Raw genomic sequence first — 23,952 nt, forward strand, 5'->3', positions numbered from 1 at the left:
CGATAGTCAGGGGGACAGAACGGGCAGCGGCGCCGATAGCCAGGGGGAGAGAAGGGCCGGCAGCAGGGCTCTAGACCCCAGGAAAGGCAGGGGGAGAGAAGCGGGCAGCAACGGCCTCTCTCCCCCTGCCTTTCCTGGGAGTGTATCGGCGTATAACACGCACATAGACTTTAGGCTAAAAATTTTAGCCTAAAAAGTGCGTGTTATACGCCGATAAATACGGTACTTGTTTTATACTTTAAAAGCATTTTTAACCCCTCAACGCTTTTATGATTAAATTATGTAATAGATTTTTTTAATATATATATATATATATATATATATATATATATATATATATATATATATTTTTTTTTTTTTTTACTTTTGGGTTGTTAACCCATTAACAATCATGAATGTAAAGTTACATCCTTGTGCAGAGTAACTTTACTTTATTTATTTGGCTTAATTTTTATTTTTCAAGTGTGACACTTTTTATTCCCGTGCGACAGAATTTAATATCGTGCGACACAAAAAAACCTGACACATGCGACAGATTAGTAAATCACAAGGAAAAAAAAGACAAGTACACTGAAAAAAAAAAACCTAACCGAAACACCAGTCTTTGTACATGAGGGCCACTATCTTTCCTAGTTATATCTCTACACTGGTCCAGTTCTGTCCATACGTAGGCCAGCAAATCCTCAGATATGGACTCCACTATTTCAATGATGTGTTGTCTCAGGTCGTTCAGATCCTGTGGCTTGGGGGCTGATACAATGAGTTCGGACATTTATGCACATAACAGTACCACAAATTATTGTTTTTATTTTTTATTACATTGTTTTATTAAAAAAATGGGAAAGGGGGGGGGAATTCAAACTTTTATTAGGAAGGTGTTAATTCTCTATTAACTTATTATGATCATCGTTAATGGTGCTCTGCTGTGCTCCAGCCTGCTTGGCTTCCTGGAGCAGCAGAGGACCGATCGGACAGTGAAGAGGCAGTTAATGGCCCTCCCGCCGTCCACTCAGCTGATCAGGACATCGCAATTTTACTGCGATGATCCCGATCAGCTCCGCTGAGATGCCGGGATCGTTAGCCCAGCATTTTAGACTCTGCAATCAACTTTGATCGCAGAACCTAAAGGGTTAATGCGGGGTTAACGTGGTAATTCCCGGCATTAACTGTTGGTCCTGGCTGTTGATGGAAGTCGGGACCCATCGGGTTTGAAGCGTGTTTAGCTCGTGAGCATGCTTCAAACAATGGTAACGGAACCAGGTATGCCCTCTGTCCTTAAGCACCAAAGGCCAAGGTCATACCGGTACAACCTTGGAATTTTTTTTATTTGACTATGCTGCAGGGGCTGTAATGTTAGTGTAGTTCATAATATAGTGTCTTTACCTGTGTGTGACGGTTTTCTCACAATTCTTATGTGATTTTCTCCCCAATATTTATTTTTAACAGCATACAAAATGACTGTTGTCTCAGATTTTTCCCAGCTTGCAATGCGGCAGAGACCTGACTCACTAGTCAGCTGATGACAGGGAGCCTGTCTGCTTCAATGGGTGGAGCGATCGCTTGGTGGGAGAGAGATCAATCTGCAACTAATGCAACAGCTGTAGACCCTGATTGAAAACCACAGGTCTTTTGAATGGATTCAGCTCATTTATATTTCAATGGGTGGGGTGGCTGATGTGTGGGAGGGAGGAGAATGTAATTATGGGATTTGTAGGCAAAGAAGAAAACTCAAACAGGAAATCCCAGTTCACAAAAAGCTAGACACAGTGTTATGGTAATCTCACAATATAGCCATTTAGCCCCAAGACAAGCGCAGATCCTTCCTAAGCATGTTCATTACTGTCTGCCAGGTACGTACTAAAATCACCATATGGTGGATACCCCTTTAAAGGGGTTGTGCGCTGCCCTGCCTTTCGGAGCTCCGCACGCATCGTCCGGAAGTTCATTACTCCGAAACGCTGTGTGCGGGCTTCCGTGTTCGCGGCCGCCGGGCCAGCCCCCTCGTGACGTCACGCCCGCCCCCTCTACCAAAGTCTATGGGAAGGGGGCGTGACAGCGTGCGGAGCTCCGAAAGGCAGGGCAGTGCACAACCCCTTTAAAGTGTTAAACAGAAACATGGTGAGAATGCACCCTTAGTCAGCTTTCTAGTCAGCTGCACATTTGTAGTTTAGTATAGTCCCCCCCCCCAAATAGAACATTACAGCAAAGCAGTATATTACAAAAAAGAAAAAAAATCAGTGTTAAATGCAGCGTCTGAGGCCAATAATTAATGTTTTGTTAGGTCTCCCTGTTATTCCGGCTGGGAGATTCTGTATGCTTTTGCCAAGAATTCTAAGCATGACTTTCACACTTACAATGACAAACTAGAAGTAACAGCTTTACTGTTAGATGGTCATATAACACTTATACCTGTGACACAGGAACTAACTGTACTGATGACTCAAAGAGAACATTTCATCAGAAAATGACCTATTGTTTAAATTAAAGTATATCTGTCCTTGGGACTTGTCAAAAAAATGTATAGGTGGGGGTCGAGAAGGAGCAGGTAGAGAAGTACGAGGACGCTTTTAAATAATACGCTTATGTTGCTGTGTACACAATGACCTTTTTATGTGTATTTCTGTGAAATCACTATAAAAAAAAATATACACATTTTTTACCAATGTATATAACATACAGTGGTCTCTCAACATACGATGGTAATCCGTTCCAAACGGACCATCGTTTGTTGAAACCATCGCATGTTGAGGGATCCGTGCAATGTAAAGTATAGGACAGTGGTCTACAACCTGCGGACCTCCAGATGTTGCAAAACTACAACACCCAGCATGCCCGGATAGCCGTTGGCTGGGAGTTGTAGTTTTGCAACATCTGGAGGTCCGCAGGTTGAAGACCACTGTTAGAGGAAGTTGTACTCACCTGTCCCCGCCGCTCCGGACCGTCACCGCTCGTCACCGCTGCCTGGGATGTCGCCCTCCATCGCTGTCGCCGCGTCCACGAGGTGTCCCCGATGCTCCAGCAAGGCCTCTGCTTCCCCGGCATCCTCGCTCTCCGTCGCCGCCATGACGTTGCTATGCACGCCGCTCCTATTGGATGACGGGACGGCGTGTGCAGCGATGTGATGACGACGATGGAGAGCACCGACGATGCAGGGGATCCCGAAGAGGATGCGCCAGAGCCCCGAGGACAGGTAAGTGATCGTCAGAGGACCACACGGGGCACCATAAACAGCTATCCGGCCACAGCTGAAGCAGTCTGCGCTGCCGGATAGCCGTTTATGTGATGACCCCGACATATAAAAACATTGTATGTTGATGCTGCCTTCAATATACGATGGACTCTAAGAGGCCATTGCATGTTGAAATTATCGTATGTCGGGGCCACCGTAGGTCGAGGGGTCACTGTGTGTGTGTGTGTGTGTGTGTGTGTGTATTATCTGCATTATATAAAACATTCTGCAAATGACAGAGCCCAATTATGTCAAAACAATGGCCCAAAAGAGAGAAAAGTGATAAATAAATATATACATATAAAAAAATAGACATTTCTTGGCTCAAAAACATACCTTTTTCAGTCAAAAGTGATGTGTAAGCATAGCTCAATCTACTTTCTTGCACCTTATTTTCCTTGGTGATACACACAGGCCCTGATTTACTAAGAGTAGAGTGGAGGTTTCTTTGTGGGTTTTTTTCCCCAACAGTTATTTTTCCACGGTATTTACTAAGGTTTCCCTACATTTTGCACTTTTCCCTACATTTTGCTTTTTTTACTCATGCTCTGATCTGTGGAGTTTTCTTCGGCTCAGATCCACCACATTTTCTGTTGAAACCCTAGTAAATAAGTTGAGATTTTTCGAAAATGTCTGGGACACGCCCCCTTTCCCCACCGTTCACGCACCTTTTTCGGGTTTTCTCAGTAAAATGGAGAGTTGTGGTTTTTTTTTTTGGCACAAATTGTGGCGCACATTCTGACAGAATGTCGGGATTACAATAGTAAATCAGGGCCACTCTGTATTTTACATGGATTTCTCTTTGTATCTTGTGTTTTGCTTTCAGAAGTGCTGAAAGGAAGTATAACAAGAAGCTTCTCCGCTTGATGTTGCCTCTTCACTGATATATTATTTTTTTGACATCCGTAGTGTCTGCTTTTTCCTGTTTTAATTTTAGATCTGTCAGTGAGATAAATATTTATTACTAATAGAACAGACTGTAGCCACAATTTATAAGGAAACTACATTTATGAGAGAAACGTGCACATTGAATACCATTCATTTTATTTTACAGTACAGTATTATGTGGAGTTTCAATTATATTAGCTCATGAAACAGATCTTACTGTGCAACACTCAGATCCAACTCCTAGAGATTTATTTCAAGCTGGGGACCTCCCTTTATGATATCCATATGCCCCCATGGCTAATGTGGACAGGGGTTGTCATTACAATTTGCTCGATGACAATTCTTAAGCTATGTTTACATTTGACTTCTTATTGTAATGGATATATTTTTAACAGATGGTGCCAAATATCACAGGACACCTTAAAGGGAATCTGCCAACATAAAAATGTAGTCCAATCTACCAGCATCATGTTATAGGGCAGGAAAAGCTTAATAGATTGATGTATAATAATGTTTATAAAGATTCAACATACCGTATATACTCGAGTATTAGCCAACCCGAATATAAGCCGAGGCCCCTACTTTCACCCCCCAAACCTGGGAAAACTTATTGACTCGAGTATAAGCCTAGGGGGGGGGGGGGGAATACATCATCTCTCCCTGTCATCATCCAGACCCTCGTCATCATCAACCCCTGTCAACCCCCCTGTCATCATGACCCCCAGTCTATATCCCCCTTGCCATCATCCAGACCGCCCCCTCCGTCATTACATAGGCCCCCCTCGTTGTCTACTCACCTCCCCAGTTCTCTCGGTCCTGTTGCTTAGTAGCTTCAGGGACCATCCGCATTCCGGTGGGGAGGGTCAGCCGGTCTGGGCTGTCCATCTTCACCAGGAGGCCCTCTTCTCTGCTCCGGGCCACCCCCAGACTAGTGACGCTGCATTGAAGACGACGCGCTGGGACGTCCGTGCGCAGGGACGCCCCTGACGTCACGGACGTCTGCTGCGCACGGACGTCCCTGTGCGGCGGCATCAATGCAGTGTCACTAGTCGTATGGTCCCTGCAGCAAAGATGGATGGAAGTGCTCTCTGCTGACACCTCTGTCCATGTCAGGAATTGTCCAGAGCAGCATAGGTTTGCTATGGGGATCTTCTCCTGCTCTGGACAGTTCCTGATACGGGCATCAGGTGTCAGTAGAGAGCACTGTGGACAAGACAAAAAAGAAATAAAAAAATTAAAAAATTTTCTCTGTAGCATACAGCTGCTAAAAAGTACTGGAAGGGTAAAGATTTTTTTTTAATAGAAGTAATTTACAAATCTGAAAAAACTATGTAGGTGTGTGCAGCTCACAACTATTACGCACCAAGGTCAAACTGGGCAAGCAACTATACCTTAATTTCTAGAAAGGGAAAAACCAAAAAATACAATGTAGCCCGGACCTTCTAGGTGAGTAAATAAAAATGGATGTACGTGGATCGTGCTTCAATAATAATTATCATTTATTATAAAATATAGATAAGATTTCAACACTTCTCACAGGGCCCTTGTGAGAAGAACATACATATTAAAAGGCAACCTAACAATGTATTTAGGCAATAGTAATTAAAACTATAACTATAAACTTGGCATAGGATAATAAAATAGAATAGCAGAGTAAGATCTGTACCATACAAATATATTAGACAGTTGCTCTTCTAGATATTTAGGGTAGATATGTCCCTTTTAGATACAGTAGCAAACAGTCTGTAATATTAGAAATTGTTACCGGTCTGTAAATGGTAACTCAGGCGATGGGTATTGCTCCCGCAATGGCTGAGTGTCCGTGGTGTGCACAGTTCTCTGTGCGGTGCTTCCAATTGTGAGCCTGGTCCAGTAGGATCTGAGCGCGGTGGCAGTCGCTGTCGGCTGAGGCGCTGGCAGGCGCCGAAGATCGCAGTGGTGTCCGGGGACTGCTGGCGCTGGCGTGCGCTGGAGTTGGTATTCCTCACCGCTTTGCTAGTTGGTAGACAGGACTATGTACTGGAGGGCTGGAAGTTCATCTCGTGGTGCCGGCGTCTGACGTCAGAGCCGGGATGGCTGCACCAGGATGGTTACACCGGAATGGATCTGAACTGCTGGACCGGGTAGGTAGCAGAGTAAGAGCGCTAATGATGGTACAGTTCATAAAAGGTAACTGGCCATAAAATTTAGGCACAGTTCAAGTACTACTATGCCAGTAGATAACGACTAGACGCGTTTCAGGGTTGTATGATGTAACCCTTTCCTCAGTAGTCATGATTCCTCATGACTCCTTCCTACGGGGGAAGAAAACATGAAGTACGCCCAGGCAAACAGGGGTAAAAAGAACTGGATTTGCACAGACCATGATACAGTCCCCCCCCCCCCAATCTCTTTTAATTGTTCTTCTTACTTGGTCTTGTTGCTTTAGTACAAATGTAGGTCATGTTTTTCTGTTGAAAGCATCTTTGAGAATCCTTTGATATAAGAAGTCCTGATGTATAGCTCACTCGGCTGACTTTATTTGTTTATGGATATTTCACTCAATACGGCAGTGCCACACTACATGTGCTCTCTACAGTAATTGTCTACTTGGCACGAGCGGTACAGCATATCCCGGACTGCCAATCTTTGTCAGAATTACTAATGAGATTACAGGTTTAAGCATTGCAATACACCATGCAAGTCCTTTCTAAATCCTACCTCTCTGTCTTTTCAGGCAGCTTAAGCTTTCTGTGAGAAGGACAGGCCCCATAAGAAGAAATTAAAAGCGGCACCACAGTCGTGACCGGACTGCTTTTGTTTGGGTGCCAGACAGCAGTGACTCAAGCATCCGCTGGAGGATGCCTTAGGAGAGCCGTGCAAGATATTCTGGAACATCCAAAGACCTTAACTTGAAGTGAACATTTCTTCAGCTAAGGATACTCTGAAGAGTCACCATGGCCACCTCTCGGCTAGTAAACCGGAACACCAGGGACATTGCAAATGTGATGCAAAGGTTACAAGGTTAGTATCCTTCATATACTCTATCTGCAGTATCTTATATGTTTGGGATGTTTTATTGTGCACACCAGTGTTTTCCAACCAGTGTGCCTACAGCTGTTGCAAATCTACAACTCCCAGCATGCCCGGACAGCCGTTGGCTGTCCGGGCATGCTGGAAGTTGTAGTTTTGCAACAGCTGAAGGCACAATGTTTGGAAAACACTGGTATACGCAAATACAACTCTGATCTGCCATTGTCTGCTGCATTAGACAATATCTGATGTGCTAAAATTAGATCCTGCTAAAATGGAGCATCGGTTACAAGAATAGAGAAAATGTGTGAAGTCATGAGTCAGGTAATACAATCCCAAAATCGTCTCTTTAAAAAATCTTAAAAGGTGTCTTATACCGGACTAAAGGTTCCGAGAAGAGAGCCGCCTTGCAAATCCATATTATGGTCTTTTGGGTGTCCTTTCCTTGTATCGTGATTTTAACATGGTTGCGTTTTCATTGTATAAATGGTGGTTCATTTATTGATCATCTGCAGGCACAGAATGGCATGTTTTAGCTTTTTAAAACATCACAGAGTTAAAGTACTAAAGTAAGGGGATTTGGCTTTATAGGGTTTTAGGCATTTTTAAAAGTTGACCATTGGCAGGATGAGGAATTAGAAAAAACAAACAAACCCTAACTTACCCCTTAATCCAAAAACACTCTAATGCCACTGCCACTCTAGTGCCCTTTGTTTGGCCCCCTGCATTGACATCACATACGGTGTTCATGTGATACCGCAGCCAATCTCGGTCTCAGCAGTCTGTACCTCCTTGTACATCACGTGACAGCTGAGGTCAGTGATTGGCTCCAGCATCACATGAACAGTGTACGTGATGTCATTGCAGCATGCCCAGTGGTTTGGCACCTTAGTGGGGGTTCGGAAAGGTTTGCTTAATTTCCTTTTTAAGACCATTTCCAGCCTGTAGTAATTTTTTTCAATGCAATCCTGAAAGCCCCATAAAGGGGTACTTCGCTCCTAGACATCTTATACCCTATCCAATGGATAGGGGTTAAAATGTCTGATTGCGGGGGTCCGCCCCCTCAATACAAATCTATGGGAGTGGGCGTGACGGCTGCCACGCGCCCTCCCATAGACTTGCATTGAGGGGGCGGGACGTGATGTCACAAGGGGCGGGGCCATGACATCACAATACTCCAGCCCCTGTACCACCCGTCATCAGGCATGGAGTGAAGTTCGCTCCGTGCAGCAGATGATAAGGGGTGCTGCAGGAGAGATCGCGGGGGTTCCCAGCGGCTTGACCCCGTATTTAGAGATCGTATCCCCTATCCTTTGAATAGGGGATAAGATGTATAGGGGCAGAGTATCCCTTGCAGTATCCTGCACAAATTAAATGCGCATTGTTTGAAGCTGCGGATTTTATTCTGCAGAGTTCCATATAAACTCAATGACTGAACACAGCTTCAAAACAGGATACTGTATGTGTGAATACACCCTAAGGATAGGGTCACACGGAGCGCATATGCAGCGTATTTTATGCTGCGGATGTGCCGACGAGCTCTCTGCTGCGGCTGAGTAGCTCTGTGTGTTCGCTCTGTGGTGGGAAATCCGCCGCTAAAGCACATCCAAAGCATGAAATACACGCTAATTTGATGTTCAGGATTTGAAGCTGCAGATGTTAATGTAAGCTAAATGACTGAACATAGCATCAAGTCTGCAGCTTCAAATTCTCCCCTTGAAATATGTGCAGGATACTGAACATGTGAATAGACCCTAAACGGTACGTTTACTTGTGCGTATTCTGCTGCTGATTATCTGCAGCTGATTTTGCTATCCATTGACATTAATTGGTAGCAAAATCTGTTGCAGACAGTCTGCAGCAAAATACCAACATGTGAACATACCCTAAAGGAATGGTCTTCCAAAACTGTTAATACTTGTATTATGGCCTGTCAGTTTTTGCTGCAGTGCTAAACGTTTACATGGATGAAGTGATGTAGCAAAACCACATTATCCTCTTATGTATTTGCTGAGTTTAGACACAGAAGATGGTAATGATGATTTACAGTATGATACAAACAGATTGTAGGCTCCGTATGACACTGTTTATCTGTTTTCTGTGTCTAGCTCTGATGCCAGATGCTGGACGTGATAAACTCAATATGCCGGTATTGCTGCACTCATTTCCATAAATATTTTACCTTTTGCCAAGATGTACAGTGGAATGTGCCCTGACTCACGGGTAGACAATTGTGCTGCATTATGCATGAAAAAAATGGATGGTCGGCACTGCAGATACATTGTTACATCCTTAAAGCTGCAATAGAAGACATGATGTTTATTATCCTTTGAAGGTTGTGTGTTTTGGAATATAGAACAGACTCTGAAATATAGGATTCCTCATCTTATAAGGCTCCTTTCACACTATATGTTGCTCCTTTTTAAAGACCTGTTACAATGTCTCATTAAGAAAACCCTTAAAAATGGCTGTTAAACGGCCGGTACAAAATCCCATTCAAGTCTATGGGATTTTTTCATTATCCGTTATCACCCGTTATGAATAATGGACGTTATTTGTGACGGGAGAAAAATTAGTGCATGTAACATTTTTTCTCCTGTCACAAATAACGTGCGTTATTCATAACGAGTGATAACGGATAATGAAAAAATCCCATAGACTTGAATGGGATTTTGTAACGGCCGTTTAACAGCCATTTTTAAGGGTTTTCTTAATGAGACATTGTAACTGGTCTTTAAAACGGAGCAACATATAGTGTGAAAGGAGCCTTAGATGTCACAGTTTTTTTTTTTTTGCAAATCAAAAATGCATGTGCAATATATGTATTTACTAATAAAGGATCACAGGAGGTTAAATGAGTGCTTTTATGTAATAACTAGTGATGAGCGGCATAGGCCATATTCAAATTCACGATATTTGGCGGATATATGGACGAATATTCGTCATATATACGCGAAATTCGCATATTCGTTATATTCGCTTCCCCCCGCAATATTTATGCGCATATTCGTGAATATTGAGCCCTCCCTTCTTTAATGGTATAGGGATCTAATGGGCTAGTGCAGTGGTCTCCAACCTGCTGACCTCCAGATGTTGCAAAACTACAACTTCCAGCATGCCCGGACAGCCGTTGGCTGTCCGTGCATGCTGGAGTTGTAGTTTTGCAACATCTGGAGGTCCGCAGGTTGGAGACCACTGCACTAGCCCGTTAGTTCCCTAGTTCCCTATACCATTAAAGAAGGGAGGGTTCAATATTCGCATATGCGAAGAGCAGAGAGGGATGCAGTGATCACTGTGATGTGTACTGTGAAGAAAAAAAAAAAAAACGAATATTCGTAATTGAGAATATAAAGTAATATAAAATATTCGCGAGCAACACTAGTAATAACTTCAATAAACTGATCAATATTACTAGAGTATCCAGTACAGTAGAAGAAATGGATCGCACTCACAACTTCAGGTGCAAAAAGCTTGAACTGTCTTTATTCCAACGGCGCAAATCACATACAAAACGTTTCAGGACGCTATTGGTGAAACAGCCTCAGGTTGGTAGTATATGTAATTACATGTAGCTGCGGGAGATTTTATTTGGGCAGCACGAAGAGACCTGTTCACACAAGGTTCCGTGAGCACGTCTATTCAGTGTGCTCAAGAAAAGGAACGCCGCGCTTCATTGAGCACATGGATACTGTGCACAATGGGGATTGCAGCAAACTAACATTTCAGGGTATTCAGAAAATAACACAAACAGAAGGATGTGATTTAAAGAAAAAACTCCTTCAAGCAGAAGCCAGATGGATTTTAAAAACGCAAGCACAGGGTAATATGGGGTTAAATGAGAGACTCGATTTTAGTGTGATCTTGTAAGTGTTGGATTTTTTAGGTTTTATACATGTATTTGTAAACCTTTTTTGTATCTATAATTGTTGTTAATATTTTGTCTTAGATACAAGTAGATTTGTGTTGGTTTTAATAATTGTATTGTAAACCTGATAATCCCTCCCTCGGGTACGTCACCAGGTAAGCGGTATAAAGGGCTGGCTTACCTGAGAGAGGGCAGGGTCTGATGAAGCGTGCACACGAACGCGCAACAGCTGTCACCTGAGGCTGTTTCACCAGTAGCGTCCTGAAACATTTTGTATGTGATTTGCACCGTTGGAATAAAGACAGTTCAAGCTTTTTGCACCTGAAGTTGTGAGTGCGATCCATTTCGTCTACTGTACTGGATTCTATTGGAAACTTTGCTTTCTGGATTTACCGCACCCCTACAGGTACATTTATGCTGTTACCCACGTGTGCCTAGGATAGCTGACAGGCTCTTAGCCATATACTCAGTCAGTGAATGGAGGTTGAGTGCCGACCACTGTGACTTGCGAATTATTACTAGAGTATGCTTTGTGGCTGGTGGAGATCTTGTGGGACCTCACTGATCCCGAAAATGAAGAGGCCCATTTTAACTGTTGATCTTCCAGCTACCTGGCTATGCAGGAGTATGTTCACATGGACAAAAACCACTGTGGAGGAGCAACCTTAAATTCCGCACAAAATCTTCTGTGTTGTTGTTGGTGCTGGTTTGAATGTGGTTTTTCATTTGTTGGGCCTCATTCTCTGGATCTCCTGGAGGTCACAATACCTCTTGGCTCTCTCTATGTAATGCAAACATGCAAACACAATTCTTCTTATTAAGAGAAATATTTAAGGGGGTATTTATCAATTTTCCCCTTTTTTTTCACTTTGTTTTTTGCCGACGTGCGCCAAAATTTCATTTGGCGCATGTTGTTAGTAATTTTGGCGCAAATGCAGAAATCAGCGCCTTTTACACAGAACTTACCGCCACAGAGGACAACGTATTTTAGTCTGTAGAGCAGCCATTTCGGAGTCCCTCCTGCAGTATATCAGCAAGCGACGGGAGTTATCTTCTATTGTGGGGTTTATAGCCACCATGTGAAATGGATTTTATTTTTAACTTCAGTGTTTTTTTGTTTTTTTGGGGTTACTTTAGTGCTTACCTTTCCTGAACCTGTGTGGCCATGTCCGATACTGGCTCAACGGAGGGTGAAGGTCCCTCAGAGACAACCATGTTGCAGGATAGTAGTGCACAGCCCCAGGGTGTCGCTGCTTTCACAAAAAAAAAATGTATAATGTATTTTGATGCCTTTACATTTTCTGACAATGCTATGTGTGTTTTCCATGTACAAAATTTCTTGGTGGTGAATTGCGCCCAAAAAACCCCTAAAGGCGCCAAATTGCACCAATCGATTAGCGCAAATTATGAATTACTGACCAAAGCAAAAATCACACACAGGACTGTTTGATTTTGAGCAAGTTTAAAACATGACAGTGGAGAGAATGCGCCAAACAATTGCGCCAAAGTTACACACACACACACACACACAAAAAAACACACAAAAATCTGTTGAAAAATACCCCCCTTAGGCTGGGTTCACACTACGATTTGAACTACGGTTCCCGTATACGGCTGGGAGGAGGGGTGGGCGCGGCTTAATCGCGGCGCCCGCACTCAGCCGTATAGGGGAACCGTATTTAAAGTGTACCTCCTGTCAACAAAAACTTTTTATATAATGTAGATAATACCATTATAGGTATATTTGTAATATGCATTGGTTAAAGGGGTACTCCGCCCCTGGCATTTTATCCCCTATCCATAGGATAGGGGATACGATGTTAGATCGCTGCGGTCCCGCTGCTGGGAACCCCGGGGATCACCGCTGCGGCACCCCACCATCATTACTGCACAGAGCGAGTTCGCTCTGTGCGTAATGACGGGCGATACAGGGGCCGGAGCAGCGTGACGTCATGGCTCCACCCCCTCATGACATCACGGCTTGTCCCCTTAATGCAAGTCTATGGCAGGGGGCGTGACGACTTGTATTGACAGGGGCGGGCCGTGACGTCACGGATTGCAAACTCACTTTATCCTGAAGCTAGTATTATTGAATACATAATTTATTCAGCATTACATACGATATGAGTGTAAATTGGGTATTGGTGAATGCAGAGTGATTTCAAAATCACAGCAAGGTCATCATTGCAGCTGATTCCTTAAGGAAAAGCTGCAATACAGCTCCACTGAATTAGAGCATGTTCACACGGCCGATTCAGTGCGGGATTCTGCTGCACTGTGCACACAGAGAAAATTCTATCTGCAGGAGGTGGAATCCAGATTTACACAACAGATGTTTCTGCCACGGAAATCCTGATTCCGTCCTCTGCAGACAGAATAGACTTGTGTATTCTTTCTGAGGATTTTGCTCAGAAGTGCATTGCTGTCTATGGGTTAGCGCATTTGGGATATCTAGTGCCTGCCGGAACATTTAGATGTGCGAAATGTCTGTCCGCGCTTTGCAGATAGACATTCTGCACATTTTCGGCCGTGTGAACCGGGTCTTACAAAAGATCTAACTGTTGTGCTGATCCACAGGACAATCCACGGCAGAAATCTCAGTAGCAGCTGCACATTTCTTCAGCAGAGTTTCTAAAAAAAAAAAATAAAATACTGGATTTGCCTTGGGTAAATTCTTAATAATGGGAACATGGCCTATATCTGCAGCATGCCATTTACTATGAGATATCGTAATGACGTGTTCTGAGTTATCCTCTGTAAGCTGTCGACTAGGGAAACTATGACTTTTTCTACTTTCTACATATATGTGTATGGAGGTTATTGGTTGTGTAAAGTAGAAGTAGGGCTGGGCTGTATACCGGTTCATACCGAATACTGACATTTTTGTGCTGCACGATATGAATTTTAACCCATACCGCAATACCGGTTTGGCCCCTCCCCCTCGGGAATGAATGAGCCCAGCGCTGCGCTGTCCCCACATCGGGGAACTAATCACAAGTCACCTGCGAGCGCTGTTCTGCCCCCCCAATTAATTATCAGCCCAGCGCTGTCCCCATCAGGGTAAATACTGATATGTCACCCGCATGCACTGCCCTCCTCATCCTCATGTTTGTTGCGGCCGCCGGCGCCGACACTCTATACCAGTGGTCTTCAACCTGCGGACCTCCAGATGTTGCAAAACTACAACTCTCAGCATGCCCGGACAGCCGTTGGCTGTCCGGGCATGCTGGGAGTTGTAGTTTTGCAACTTCTGGAGGTCGGTAGGTTGAAGACCACCGCTCTATACTGTGTGGTATCCCTATGCCCGGGCTTCAAAAAATAAACAAAATAAACTTTAACTCACCTCCCGTTGGTCCGGTACCGGCCTCATCTGCTTCCTAGTGAATGGAACGTCGGACAGCCGTCAGCCTATCACCGGCCGCAGCGATGTTCCGCCTCGGCCGCTGATAGGCTGAGCCCCCTGTCATGTAAGAAGCCGCGTGAGTTTATTTTGTTTATCTTGTGTCTGCGCCGGCAGCGGCAACAAACAGCACCAGGAGGGCAGCGGGCGACATGTGAGTATTTACCCCGATGGGGGCAGCGGTGGGCTGATAATTAATTTTTCTTGGGGGGGGGGGGGGGGGGCAGAATAGCGCAGCGCTGGGCTGATAATTAATTTTTGTTTGGGGGGGGGCAGAATAGCGCAGCGCTGGGCTGATTATTCATTTGGGGGGGGGAGGAAAAACCGTTACATACCGTGGAACCGCCGAAAGTTAAAAAAATACCGTGATACGCAGATTTGGTCATACCGCCCAGCCCTAAGTAGAAGTGATATATTAGATTATTATTTCGATTATTTAGGTGAGGTCTAGGTGGCATATTATGAAATGTGCTGGATGCTTGGACAATTATCAAAAAGTATATAAAACGTATTCTAAGAAATAAAAACTCTAAGAAGTTAACTTGCTGTCTTGTTGGATGGCGTGTTTTAGTATTATCACTACTTGTGCCGTACACTTGACTGGGTTTTGACATCTACTACAGCAGACCTGCCATTCCCTTGTTTTCTGATCTGGCTCAATGTCACTTCCTTGTGTTCTGTAATAATCTTGTGCTGGTAATAGTATGGTAGTATTTAAGCATTATGGTGACCTGGACGCTAGGGAAAGTCTCCAGTTGCACTACATGACAGCAGAAAGCTATACGTGAATGTGTAGTCTGCAAACATTGAGTTGTAAATGCAGAATACATTCCTGAGGCTGAACAGAAGCGATTTTCTGTTTGTGTAACTAAGGAAGCCATGGGCAGGGCCGTGCCATGTGAGTGACAATATCTTTTCAGTTGTTGATAGAATTGTATACACGCTGTTCTCAAGGAGCTGGCTGTGGGTTGCACAAACCTCTCTGACTCTGATGAAGCATACGTTTCTATTACGTTGAAATGCTTAGTCTATTATTACAGGGAAATGGTGACTCAGTGGTTTCCACCTGTATCATACAGTACTAGGTCCTTGGTTTAAAGCCCACAAAGGCCCACAAATCTTGCATTGATTTCTTCACATATAGTAACAAACTGATCAGTCATTTGGCTTCCTTTTGGAAGAAATCCTGGTATATGTGTATACAGTCATGACCGTAAATGTTGGCACCCCTGAAATCTTTCAAGAAAATGAAGTATTTCTCACAGAAAAGGATTGCAGTAACACACGTTTTGCTATACACGTTTATTCCCTTTGTGTGTATTGGAACTAAACTTAAAAAAGGGTGGAAAAAAAAGCAAATTGGACATAATGTCACACCAAACTCCGAAAATGGGCTGGACAAAACTATTGGCACCCTTAATTTAATATTTGGTTGCACACCCTTTGGAAAAAATAACTGAAATCGGTCGCTTACTATAACCATCAATAAGCTTCTTACACCTCTCAGCCGGAATGTTGGATCACTCTTCCTTTACAAACTTCTCCAGGTCTCTCTTATTGGAAGGGTGACTTTTCCCAACAGCAATTTTAAGATCTCTCTACAGGTGTTCAATGGGATTTAGATCTTGACTCATTGCTGCCACTTCAGAACTCTCCAGCGCTTTGTTGCCATCCATTTCTGGGTGCTTTTTGATGTATGTTTGGGGTCATTGTCCTGCTGGAAGACCCAAGATCTCGGACACAAACACAACTTTCTGACACTGGGCTGTACAGTGCGACACAAAATCCATTGGTAATCGTCAGATTTCATGATGCCTTCCACACATCCAAGGCACCCAGTGCCAGAGGCAGCAAAACAACCCCAAAACATCATTGACCCTCCACCATATTTCACTGTAGGTACTGTGTTCTTTTCTTTGTAGGCCTCATTCCGTTTTCGGTAAACACTAGAATGATGTGCTTTACCAAAAAGCTCTATCTTGGTCTCATCCCTCCACAAGATGTTTTCCCAGAAGGATTTTGGCTTACTCAAGTTCATTTTGGCAAAATGTAGTCTTGTTTTTTATGTCTCTGTGTCAGCACTGGGGTCCTCCTGGGTCTCCTGCCATAGCTCCTGCCACTGTTTATTATTATTATTATTATTATTATTATTATAGGTAAATAAAGATCAGGCAATAAAGTATTTAGAGAAGTCCAAGAATTATACTAGCAGCCAATAAGAAACCAAGTTTGTCCAGTAGGTTCTCTGAGCAACTGAATCCCCCAAATAGAGAACTGTGATGAAGAAAAAAGGTGGAAGGGGGTGGGAAGCTGTTCAATTTGCTGTGAAGGTCAAAAAGGGGCCAGCATATTGCAGTCTTAAATCAACTCTTGGTCCCCGCCCCGACCAGCAGAACCAATCCAAACCTGGTCAGAACAGAACAGCTGCATCTAAAATGGTAAGTAACAGGGAGAGGGAAAGGGGAGAAGCAATGAACACATGGGGAGGGGGGACCTGATCCTGTGTTCCCCTAACCCTATTCTGGGTGGCGGGTCCTGGACAAGGGTTACATACAACACTTGTGCATGAGGCCTTATAGGTTGTCAAACACATTCGGGGAGATTTATCAAAACCTGTGTGGAAGAAAAGTGGGGCAGTTGCACATGGCAACCAATCAGATTGCTTTTTTTGTTTTTACAGGCCTATTTAAAAATAAAAGAAGCTGTCTGGTTGCTGTGTGCAACTGCACCACTATTTTGATAAATATCCCCCATTGACCCTTGTCAGTACAGAGCAGGGTGGGAGTTGGTAAGTGAGAGGCCAATCATGATGGGACCAAAGGCTTTTGAAAAATGAAAGAAGCAATCTGATTGGTGCTATGCAAAACTGATCATTTTTTTTCCTTTGCACAAGTTTTGATAAATCTCCTCCATTGTATTTTATTTCAGCGTGCTAAAGGTAATAGCTGATATTCTCCAAGCTGTTCATTGTCAGAAATGAGCAATAATTAATAATGCACGTCAATGTGATCTGGTTACAGCAGCTTCTTACTGCTTCTGCAATACTTCCAGCATGGTCAGTGCTCCCAGGCACGCTTTTCACTTTAATAGGATTATATAATACATGTACTTTTGTGTGACTCAATAGTGAGACAGATATGAAAAGGCAGCTTTATGCTCTATTTTCCTGCGTATGCTACAGAAACTTTGGTGCCTTATACTGTGTACACTCTTTTAGCAGTAGGATACCTAATATCCCATTAGCATCTCCTCTAATAAACATTTCCTTAAATTACTGAACATTGTAGAGGTTTCTTTGCTGATTGAAATAACTAACCTGACATTTTTCTAGGGTTTGTAATGTTAAAGGGGTTATCTGACTTTGAATATTGACAAAAGTTCGGGCCATTTTACACAGGCTGACGGGCTCCCAATAACAAGTATCAATCTTGGTAAATGCCCCTCATATACTGAGCCTTGATGAGATTAACAATAAAAACAAGCAATCTCCAGGTAGCAGAGCGGGATCAATGGAAGCGCTGGGACCAGATAAGAAGTTAAAAGGATTTATTTCCCATAATGCAACGCGTTTCACGGTCACCCGCTTCCTCAGGCATCATGCCTGAGGAAGCGGGTGACCGTGAAACGCGTTGCATTATGGGAAATAAATCCTTTTAACTTCTTATCTGGTCCCAGCGCTTCCATTGATCCCGCTCTGCTACCTGGAGATTGCTTGTTTTTATCGTGATTTTATTTCAGCGGGACGAAGCTGCAGAGACCCTTTGATGATACACCCTGTTGCATTGTTGTACTTGGTTGGAGTACAACTTCATGTGGCAAGCGCAATTCACACTTAGCGTTACCAACTCACCTTTGGTGTTACACTACGGAGCGCATCCGTTTGTGCTTTTTTTGATGAGATTAAGGCTAGCTGGGTGTTCGTGTGGCTCTAAACTTTATCATTGCTGTCCTAGGGCCTGTATAAAAGGGCCAGCGATTTGTCAGCTGATGGGATCTTTTGTTGTTATCAGTCACATGTGTAAACAGTGGATGTTCAGCCAGCAATGATAAAGTTTAGAGCCACACGAACAACCCAGCTAGCCTTAATCTCATCAAGGCTCAGTATATGAGGGGCATTTACCAAGATTGATACTTGTTATTGGGAGCCCGTCAGCCTGTGTAAAAGGGCCCTAACTTTTTAAACTCTAGAGAAATGTCAAGTTACCTATTTGACATTTTGGACAAGTTGCAAGGGGTATGCAAAATACTACAGACACACTAATAGACAAGGGCAACCAGTGAACTAATTTAACTCAAACTTCAGACGTTATCTTCATTCCATGATTTATATGTTTCTTTACATGGTTCAATACAAAAGTTTTTTTCTGCCATAACAATGCCTCTGTGGAGGTATTACAGACCCAGCCACTACTCAGTCTGGACGCAACGTTTCAGGGAACCTCCCCTTAGTCATGCATGACCAGGAGTCGAACTGACACAGAAAAAAACTAAAATGGGAAGAGTTGCCCCTATTCTGTGTTTTTGACCCATTCCTGGTTTTGGTTAAAATATTGATCAAAATGCTGCCAAATTTCTGACCAAAATACTATGTGTAAACAAAGCCTAAACTATCTTACTCCAGAATGGTGCCATTAAAAAATACAACTTGTCCCTTAAAGCAAAAAGAGTAGCCCTGATATGACTTTGTTGACTGTAAAAATTTTAAACTATGGCTTTTGAAATGTGGAGATGAAAAAGCAAAATAATCGCTGCATCATTTAGAACCAAACCAGGGCACAACCTTAAAGGGGTATTCGGGGCAAAAACATTTTATCCCCTATCTAAAAGGATAAGATGTCTGATCGCAGGGGGCCCACTGCTGAGACCCCCCGCGATCTCCCTGCAGCACCCGCATTCTATGCAAGTGCTGAATCTCCAGTTTCGGAAACCTCCGAGTTTTCGGGACTGGGGACGTGACGTCACGCCACGCCCCCTCCATTCATGTCTATGGGAGGGGGCGTGACGGGTGCTGCAGGGAGATCGCAGGGGGGGGGGGGTCTCAGCAGCCTGCCTATCCTTTGGATAAGGGATAAAATGTTTTTTTGCCCGGAATACCCCCTTTAACCCCTTAAGAACTCATTTGGACCTTAAGGGCTCAGACAATTCTATTTTTACGCTTTCATTTTTTCCTCCTCGCCTTCATAACTCTTTTATATTTTCATCCACAGACTAGTATGAGGGCTTGTTTTTTGCGTGACCAGTTGTCCGTTGTAATGCCATCACTCACTTTACCATAAGATGTATGGCGCAACCAAAAAATACTATTTGTGTGGGGAAATTGAAAAGAAAACCGCAGTTTTACACATTTTGGAAGGTTTTGTTTTTCACACTGTACAATTTACGGTAAAAATGACATGTGTTCTTTATTCTTTGGATCAATACAATTAAGATGATACCCATGATAATATACTTTTCTATTACTGTTGTGCTTAAAAATAATCGCAAACTTTTTAACAAAATTAGTACGTTTAAAATCCCCCTATTTTGAAGACCTCTTTCTTTTTCATTTTCCCTATAAGCGGCGGTGTGCGGGCTCATTTTTTGCGGCGTGATCTGTTCTTTTTATTGATACCATATTTGGTTATATAAAACTTTTAATAAATGTTTTTATCTATTTTTTTTGGGGGGGGGGAATAAAATCAGCAATTTTGGATTTTTTTTTTTTTTTACGTTAACACCGTTCACTGTACGGTATCATTAACATATTTTAATAGTTCGGATATTTAAACACGCGACGATACCAGATATGTATATACATTATTTATTTATTTTTTTTACACTATTTGGGGGTGAAATAGGAAAAATGGGACAATTTACATTTTTTTAGGGGAGGGTTTTTTCACAGTTTGTAATTTTTTTTTTTTTACTATTTTTATTTTTACACTTTAATAGTCCCCATAGGGGACTATTGATAGCAATCATTTGATTGCTAATACTTTTCAGTGCTATGCATAGGGCATAACACTGATTAGTGTTATCTGTCATCTTCTGCTCGATCGCAGGACCAGAGCAGAAGACCCATGGAAGGCAGCAGAGGCAGGTGAGGGGACCTCTGTCTGCCGTTCTGGATGATTGGATCTCCGCGGCAGCATTGAGGGCGATCCGATCATCCATTTTATTGACGGCAAAGCTGCGTGATCGCGGATGTCAGCCATTACCAACGGGTCCCTGGCTGCTATCAGCAGCCGGGACCTGCCGCACATGACCCAAGCATCGCTCAGATGCTCGCGGTTATGTATAGGACGTAAATGTACATCCTGGTGCATTAAGTACCAGCTCACCAGGATGTACACTTATGTCCTGCGTCGTTAAGGGGTTAAAGGGGTACTCCGTTGAAATTTTTTTTTTTTTAAATCAACTGGTGCCAGAAAGTTAAACAGATTTGTAAATTACTTCTATTTCAAAATCTTAATCCTTCTAGTACTTATCAGATGTTGTATGCTCCAGAGGAAGTTCTTTTTCTTTTTGAATTTCCTTTTCTGTCCCACCACAGTGCTCTCTGCTGACACTTCTATCCATGCCAGGAACTGTCCAGAGCAGGATAGGTTTGCTAAGGGGATTTGCTCCTAGTCTGAATAGTTTCTGACATGGACAGAGGTGTCAGCAGAGAGCACTGTGGTCAGACAGAAAGGAAATTAATAAAAAAGAAAAGGACTTCCTTTGGAGCATACAGCGACTGAAAGGATTAAGAGTTTTTAATAGAATTTACAAATCCGTTTAACTCTCTGGCACCAGTTGATAAAACCAGTTGATAAAAAAAAAAAAAAAAAAAGCGGAGTACCCCTTTAAGGTTTAAATCTCTCTGGATGGGGCTGGCTACTGCTTGCTCAGGTGTAGTGATTTTTCTATGATTGACAGCTCTCTGTAACATTACATGAAATGGTAGATTAGTAACATAAAGCTGCGAATGTTATCTGTCATTGAACCATATTTTATCGGTCACACTTAGCGCTTTCACTGTGTGAATGAGTGTTTACATATGAATATTATCCTCATAGAAAGACTAAATAAGTAAATACAAAGCTGTCAATAAATCAAGTGTTCACACCTTAGTAAATATGTGTATATTAATACTGCTAAGCGGCTGAAATAGCTGCAAATATATAGATGTCTCAAAGAAAGAAGAAATGATTCATAAGTTGTTTCTAGTGCCACCTATTGGTAGGAATTGCTTTGGTGATTCCTATGGTGCTGGCTGTGTGAGAATCCTTTAGGGCCTATTCACACATACAGTATTCTGCGCAGATTTCAATGTAAACTGACTGAATACAGCTTCAAATCCTGCGCTTCAAATCTGAGCAGAATTCTGTATGTGTGAATAGACCCTCAAGGTAGCTCTCTGGGGATAATGGCTGGTCTTGTAGGGACTGCGAGCTAGAGTAAGGAGAGTCCCTGGCCCCTGGGAAAAGCTATGCAAAATATCTCTTTTAACGAAGGAAAGAATTGTCTAGTGCCACCTATAGGAGGAGAGCGAAGTTGCACCCATTTTCTCAGGGAGCATTGCCTGTACACTCTAGCTGCTGGTCTCCACAAGGAGAAATAGCACCACTCAAGAGGTTTATTTCTTTATTAGTTTCAGTTTCACTTCTTTGGCAGTTTTATTATTGACAGACAATTAAATATATTAATGAAATTAAATGAAGTGGAAGATTACGTCCTACTGCCCTCTATCTTGTGAGACAGTGAAAAAAAGCAAGCCTGCCACCCGAATAATTCTCTCCTCTAAACTACACATGGTACCAGCACTTCTCTTATATAGATGACTCAGGTGGTCTACACTAGGGGGTGTGGATTAAGACTACCTGGCTCGTCCCCTTGCTAGGGAGCAATGTGGAATACCAATGCTGAGATTATGTTTATCTCTGTTTTATAGGTCCTTCACTCATCAGATTCTTCATTTTATATATTCAGTACAACCACAGTGCAGGCCATGGTGCCAGGGCACCCACTGATGTCAATGGATAGATACTGGCCTTCAGAACTAGTGTGGCTCAGGTCTCTAGATAATAGACAGGCATTGCTGTTTTAATACAGCATACCCAAGGAAGATACAGTGGTCCCTCAACATACGATGGTAATCCGTTCCAAATGGACCATCGCATGTTGAGGGATTCCTGCAATGTAAAGTATAGGACAGTGGTCTACAACCTGCGGACCTCCAGATGTTGCAAAACTACAACACCCAGCATGCCCGGACAGCCATCCGCAGGTTGTAGACCACTATTAGACGAAGTTGTACTCACCTGTCCCCGCCGCTCCGGACCGTCACCGCTCGTCACCGATGCCCGGGATGTCGCCGTCCATCGCTGTCGCCGCGTCCCCGACGCTCCGGCAAGGCCTCTGCTTCCCCAGCATCCGCGCTCTCCGTCGCCGCCATCACGTCGCTACGCACGCCGATTCTATTGGATGACGGGACGGCGTGCGCAGCGAAGTGATGACGTTGATGGAGAGCGCCGATGATGCAGGGGATCCCGAAGAGGACGCACCGTAGCCCTGAGGACAGGTGAGTGACCATCCCCGGAGCTCACGGGGCACCGTAAACGGCTTTTCGGCGGCTGCTGAAGCAGTCTGCGCTACTGGATAGCCGTTTATGCGATGGCCCCGACATAAAAATGCATCGTATGTAGATGCTGCCTTCAACATGTGATGGCCTCTGAGAGGCCATCGCATGTTGAAATAATCGTATGTCGGGGCCACGTAGGTCGAGGGGTCACTGTATACAGTAGAGTTGGTTGTATAAACCTTGGTGCTAGTTCTTCATCTTTCTTGCTATAAATTATATGATAATTTGATTCTGCAGGTCGGTATGATTAATGCGATACCTCATTTATGTACTTTATTTTTTTGTTTATCATACTTATACTATAAAAACTTTTGTTGCTAATATAAGGTTAATTTGTTTGCAGATGATCTCCTGCTGATGCTGACTGAGCCTCTAGTGTCTTTGCCGAATCTTTTTGGCATCCTTAAAGGGGTACTCCGCCCCTGGCATCTTATCCCCATAAGATGTTAGATCGCCGTGGTCCCGCTGTTGGGGACCCCGGGGAACGCCACTGTGGCACCCCGCCATCATTACTGCACAGAGCGAGTTCGCTCTGTGCGTAATTACGGGCGATACAGGGGCCGGAGCAGCGTGACGTCATGGCTCCGCCCCTCAAGACATCACAGCCCGTCCCCTTAATGCAAGTCTATGGCAGGGGGCGTGATGACCGCCACGCCCCCTCCCATAGACTTGTATTGACGGGGGCGGGCCGTAACATCACGAGGGGCGGAGCCGTGACGTAACAATGCTCCGGCCCCTGTATTGCCCGTCATTACGTGCAGAGCGATCTCGCTCTGCGCAGTAATGATAGCGGGGTGCTGCAGGAGTGATCCCCGGGGTCCCCAGCAGCGGGACCGCGGTGATCTAACATCTTATCCCCTATCCTTTGGATAGGGGATAAGATGTCTAGGGGCGGAGTACCCCTTTAATACTTTTTCCGCTCATTTGGGCCTGAATGTAAATGCTCATAAATCACA

The 23,952-nt window shown here is 43.7% G+C and overlaps 1 protein-coding gene across 1 annotated transcript in view; it reads left to right on the top strand.

Moving 5' to 3' along the window:
• SYNE1 (spectrin repeat containing nuclear envelope protein 1) overlaps positions 1-23,952 on the top strand; it is a 483,893-nt gene that overhangs the window by 27,575 nt on the left and 432,366 nt on the right. The window contains exon 2 of the mRNA XM_056567280.1: positions 6,834-7,120. Coding sequence (XP_056423255.1) covers positions 7,054-7,120 — 67 coding nt within the window. The 5' untranslated portion in view covers positions 6,834-7,053. The remainder of the gene's footprint in view (positions 1-6,833; positions 7,121-23,952) is intronic.

The sequence above is a fragment of the Hyla sarda genome, chromosome 3 (genome assembly GCF_029499605.1).
Source record: "Hyla sarda isolate aHylSar1 chromosome 3, aHylSar1.hap1, whole genome shotgun sequence".
Classification (NCBI taxonomy): domain Eukaryota; kingdom Metazoa; phylum Chordata; class Amphibia; order Anura; family Hylidae; genus Hyla; species Hyla sarda.